The sequence below is a fragment of the Lithobates pipiens genome, unplaced genomic scaffold (genome assembly GCF_037356315.1).
Source record: "Lithobates pipiens isolate NorthernLeopardFrog02 unplaced genomic scaffold, aLitPip1_a1.2 Scaffold_22, whole genome shotgun sequence".
NCBI classification, from domain to species: domain Eukaryota; kingdom Metazoa; phylum Chordata; class Amphibia; order Anura; family Ranidae; genus Lithobates; species Lithobates pipiens.
In genome coordinates this window covers 17,905,650-17,911,649 of record NW_027507784.1, presented here as the reverse complement: position 1 = coordinate 17,911,649, position 6,000 = coordinate 17,905,650, and the positions used below count along the sequence as shown (strand labels likewise).

At 40.0% G+C, this 6,000-nt stretch overlaps 1 protein-coding gene across 1 annotated transcript; it reads left to right on the top strand.

Moving 5' to 3' along the window:
• Positions 1 to 2,445: 2,445 nt before the first annotated feature.
• LOC143925360 (olfactory receptor 5AR1-like) lies at positions 2,446 to 4,319 on the top strand. Its single transcript, XM_077449929.1, has one exon. It carries the CDS (start codon positions 3,199 to 3,201, stop codon positions 4,156 to 4,158), a length of 960 nt encoding a protein of 319 aa, XP_077306055.1. The 5' UTR covers positions 2,446 to 3,198; the 3' UTR covers positions 4,159 to 4,319.
• The last annotated feature ends 1,681 nt before the right edge of the window (positions 4,320 to 6,000 follow it).

Sequence of the window (6,000 nt, the reverse complement as noted above, 5' to 3'; positions counted from 1 at the left end):
TTATCATTTATAATTTTTTCCCCCAAAAAGAGCTTTCTTTTGGTGGTATTTGATCACCTATGCAATTTATTTATTTATTTTTTTAAATTAAAAAGACCGAATTAAAAAAAACATTTTTTTTTGTTTTAAAATTTTATAACGGGTAATTTTTGTATGTCATTGATGTACGCTGATGAGGCGGCACTGATGGGCACCGATAGGTGACACTGATGGGTGGCAGTGATGGGCACTGATGTATGGCAGTGATGGCCACTGATCGATTACACTGATAGGCAGCACTTCTAGGTGGCACTGATTGGCACCAATGGTGGGCATTGATAGGTGACACTTGTGGGCATCTATAGGTGGCACTTGTGGGCATCAATAGGTTGCACTTGTGGGCATTGATAGGTGGCAATTGTGGGCACTGTTGGTTGGTATAAATGAGGCATAATTGCCGCTTCCTCTTAGGGGCCAATGCCCCTTTAAGATAAGCCAATGATCAGCTTTTTTTTTTTCTCCTCCGCAGTCAGCGTGAGGAGAAAAAAAAATCACTGAGCTGTTGTTTACATCATGTGATCAGCTGTAATTGGCTGACAGCTGATCACATAGTAATCACCCGAGTCTCGGTGAAGGGTGCGCGCAGGGAGCGTGCACAGGGGAGGACGTCATATGACGGCCTCCCGGAAATTCACATCCGCGCTTTGGCCGTCATTCGGCCATAGCGCGGATGTCAAGTAGTTAATGAAGCTTTGCCAATAAAACCCGGAAGCTGTACTCCAGCGCAATATCTGTTGCACAATACTTCCCTCTCTAGAAAGGCCTTGGTCATGCACATGGTAAATACACAAGACTGTGCATCCCTGTTTATTGGCACACTACGCACACTCCAATGGTTAAGGAAGGGTTTACAAGAATAAACAAAATTAAAGAAATGCAGGAAATAATTGATATCTCCCAAGATCGACTACATACATTTATGACCATGCGGTCCTGTTGATCTCATTTTAGAACAACTGAGAAATTACTAAGGGCTATAATGGAGTGTCCGTTGGGGTGTCAATCAAGAGTGGATGGAATGTGGAAGGGGTTAATGAGACAACCCTTTTTTTTCCCCCCTCCTTTCCCTTCCAATTCCCGCTTCATCCCCCTCCTCCACTCACCCCTCCATCTTTTATTTTTCTTTGGTTTGGTATAGTGAACTTTAACTTGCTGTATAAACAGTCTCAACCTCAGTATCAACCTCAGTATCTTCCCCTCTACACAGCTGATTAGCTGTCCAGAAATGGGTACCAGTTCTCAAAAACAGATGTTCAGAAACTAGAAAGAGTCTAGAGAAAGTGAAATTAATTATTAAAGACCATGGGGGAGATCAACTATGAAGATACGGTACCTAAACTGAACCTGTTGGTTATTTATTTATCTACTTATGTCCAAACCTGAAAAATGCAAAAAAATGTCAACAGAGGGCAACTGGAGGATTAACCTCCCTGGCGGTATGATTCAGTCTGGAATAAGGTGCTGAAAGCGGTACAATTATTTTGCATGGAAATCTGGCGTTTTATTTTGTAGTCCTGTAATTCTTAGGAATAACGCTCTTAAATCTGTTCAAACCAGAGTCTAGCAGACATCCCGGGTATGATAAAGTTTATAATATAATAAAGAATAATAAAAAATATTCAACAATGTAATCAAATCCTAAAACACTGAAAAAGGGACACTTTTTGGTTGCTATAGACAATCTCCAAATTCCAGGCAGAAAAAAACAGTATTTATAATATAAAAGTGCATGCAGGGCACTGCACAGACCACTAGGGACAAAGGGGGTGTGTAATTTTTAATACAGCACTGTAATCTGTAAGATTACACTGCTGTGTGTGTTTTGTGTACTTTTACTTTTTTGAATTTGCCGCCGTTCTCAGCTCCCGTGCGCCGTAACGTCGCAGGGAACGAAGCTCGGCAGCATTTGGCACTGTGAATCGAGCGGAGGATGGCTTGATCACACAGCGCGGAGGACATCGCTGGATCCAGGGGACAAGGTGAGTGACTCTCCCTGTGTCCTCCCTGCATCCAGCGAAGCGATCCCGAATCTGGCTCGGGGTTACCGCTCCTGTAATTAAAATCCCAACCCGAGCCAGACTCGGGATTACCGCTAGGGAGGTTAATGTTTTATAGATTCCTCCACTCATTATTTTCACCTTTTTTTATATATATTTTCTTTTGATGTCCTTCAATCTTTTGTCGCTCTACTTTCAGGTTTAGAGATTAACCTTTTCACACTTGAGTGAATTTATTTTCGTTGAAGTTCCCTATTTATCAGTAGAGAGAAGTTGTGTGTCAGTGAGGGATACATGAATTCAGAAGATGATTTATTTTCCACAGAGAGTCATTTTCCCAAGAAACCACGTTTGCAGGGAATAAAGAGCAAATTTACCCTCCGGTGTGATCCAGAGATATCTGGGGAAATTTCTGTATTATAAATATATCTGTGAACGGCTAGTAAAACTGTATTGTGACCAAAAGCATCGCACAGATTTCCTATTTTTCCATCAGCATTTACTTCTGCTAAGAATATTAGAAAAAAATCCGGAAAGATGATGAAAAAAACGAAAATTCACCATCTTACTGGCTTTAAATCTGACAGGTATTAATTGCATGTTCAGGTAACTTGAATGTTATTGCAGGCCAGGGTCTTTATCTACAAATATTTTTTCTTGCTTGAAGTCCCTGCAGCCTCTTGAGCTCAGAGCAGAAAAAGTAGAACATATTCTTATCACCAGACTGAATACTGTCATATAGAGCATTTATTGTATTTAAAGCTAATTTTTGTAACCTAATTTGGGGGTCTTGTTCATACAGACGGTACTGTTAAGTCATATTTTTATTTCTGATGCTGCAGTAAAAAATGACTTTTTACTGTATCTTGGATAAAGGACAACTGGAATTACATCCTGCTCCATGTATTCTGCGGGAACCTTGATGTTCCAAAGTCTGAGTTTTCTAGTGAAGAATTAACCTTCGGCATTGCTGACAGTAATAGGAAACTGGCTCATGATTTCTGCAACGAATTCTAAGTCACCATTTGGATTATGTTGTTGAAAAATGTCTATATTAGATGAGTTAGATGTCATAAATCAAGTCTGACAACGAACCAAGGAGGTGATTGTGACTTATTATTATTATTATTTTTTTTTTTTATCACATCATAAAAATATTGCAATGGAGAATCAGACAATACTGAATGAATTTGTTTTCTCTGGATTGTCGGACCTTCCGGCTCTTCAGCCCCCTCTCTTTCTCTTCTTCCTTCTCATCTACCTTCTGACAATAATCTGGAATTTGCTGATCATCTCCCTCATTGTCACCGACTCTCACCTTCACGTTCCTATGTATTTCTTCCTCGGGAACCTGGCTGGTTTGGATCTCTGTTGTTCCTCAGTCACCGTCCCGAGAATGTTATTTGACCTTCACACCAAGAGAAAAAAGATTACAACCATGGAATGTCTAACCCAAGTCTTCTTCTTTATGTTCTTTGTTGACGCTGAGGCTTTTCTGTTGTCTGTCATGTCCTATGATCGATATACTGCTATATGTCAGCCGTTACATTACATACAAATCATGAATTCAAAACTCTGTGTACAGTTGGTATCCATTGTGTGGTTTCTTGGTTGTTCCCATTCTCTAGTTCACACACTTTGTATCTTGAAACTAACTTTTTGTGGATCAGGCATTATACAAAGTTTTTTCTGTGACCTTCCCCAGTTGTTTCAGATCTCCTGCAGTGACATCTACATCAACATTTTACTTGTCTTTCTCTTAGGTGGCATCCTTGGAGCTGGGTCTGTGATACTGACCATTCTGCCCTATGTCTATATATTCAAAACTGTCCTGAAAATACAAGTTAAAGGTAAAAGGAGTAAAGTTTTCTCTACATGTACCTCCCACCTGACAGTGGTATTCATATTTTATTGCTCCATTATGTTTAATTATTTTCACCCAAGGACAAATAATCATGTTGTTGTTGACAAAGTGTTGTCCGTCTTTTACACCATTATATTTCCTCTTTTCAATCCTCTGATCTACAGTCTGAGGAACCAGGATATCAGAACAGCATTTACAAAGGTTTTTCCTTTTAGGAAAATCTTCCAACTTCCAACCAAAATACAGAATTCACATTAGCTAAACCCTCATTTTCAGATATAGAAGTAATAAATATTTTATTACTTATTACAGGTATTTTATATAGTGCTGAAAATTTACATGGGGCTTTACATATTGTACACTATATTACACAAAGTATTGGAACGCATGCCTTTACACACACATGAACTTTAATGGCATCTCAGTCTTAGTCTCTAGGGTTCAATATTGCGTTGGCTCACCCTTTGCAGCTATAACAGCTTCAACTCTTCTGGGAAGGCTTGAATGTTTGACCATTCTTCAAGAAGCGCATTTGTGAGGTCAGGACGAGAAGGCCGGGCTTGTGTTCTATCGGGTTGAGGTTAGGTGCAGGCCAGTCAAGTTCCTCCACCCCAAACTCGCACATCCATGTCATTATGGACGTTGCTTTGTGCACTGGTCCAGATCATTTGTTGAAGGGGGGATTATGGTGTGGGTTTTTTTTTTTAGGTGTGGGTCTTGGCCCCTTAGTTCCAGTGAAGGGAACGCCTAAGCCCTCAGCATACCAAGATATGTTGGACTATTTCATGTTCCCACCTTTGTGGTAACAGTTTGGTGATGACCCCTTCCTGTTCCAAAATGACTGCACTACAGTGCACAAACAAGGTCCATAAAGACATGGATGAGCGAGTTTGGGGTCCTGACCCCAACCCAAAACTTTCCCATAGAGACACTCCTAAACCTTGTAGACAGCCTTCCCAGAAGAGTTGAAGCCGTTATAGCTGCAAAGGGTGGGCTGACACAATATTGAGCCCTATGGAATAAGACTGGGATGCCATTAAAGTTCATATGCATGTAAAGGAAGGTCTCTCAATACTTTTGGTAATATAGAGTATAGTCATATTAGTCCCTGAACTTAAGAAGATTACATGTACATAGATAGGACAAAAATTGGGTGGGACTTTACATGTATCGGTTAGATGTAGGGTTTTTAAGAAATGCACCAATCGAGGAAATTTAAAAGGAGAACGTACACAATTTTATTTAACATATATACATGAAAAAAGGAAAACATTGAAAAAAAAACAACTTTAAAAGCTCTGTTACAGTATAACTTATCCAGGGTGTTATTATCCTGGCTGAGGAATCCGAAAAGTCGCCCTACAGGTTTTGCGGGATGACCCACTTCACCAGGGCCTCGGATTATAGGATCATTTTTACATATGTATATACTGTTCACCTGTAAAATATTAAAACAAATTTGATCGAGGTTTAGCCTGGGGAGCCTGTGGGGATTAGCTATGTGTCTCACTGGCTAAGTAAGGGAGAGACAACACCATCAAGGTGCTAAACTATGGGTCCATAGGTCCACTATGCTAATAAAACAAACATTCCCTGCTTCTTTCTGAGTACTGACACAGAAAAGGCAATTTCTAGGGTAAATTGGACCTTTATTTTCTCAGTTCTGAGGCACATGGGTCCGGGAGACCATATGCTTCAGTGGATTGACAAGGTGTATTCTACTCCACATGCCTTGGTTAAAGCAAACAGAGTTTTTTCAAAGCCTTTTTCTATCTCATATGGTACCCATCAGGGCTGCCCCCTCTTGCCTTTACTATTTGCTCTCTCGATAGAGCCATTTCTGAATAAAATCATGCAAAATCCTGACATTTCTTGGCTACAAGTAGGAGACCATAATTATAGACTATCAGCCTATGCAGATGACCTGCTTTTTTCCATGCCTAACCCACATGTTTCAGTGCTACTGCCTAACCATATGAAGAAAATTGAATGCTTCGGAGCTTCATCAAACCTAAAAATAAATTACACCAAATCTGAAGCTATGGGAGATGCATTGTCCTTATTGGTCACAATATACAACGTAACTTTAATTGGAAATGG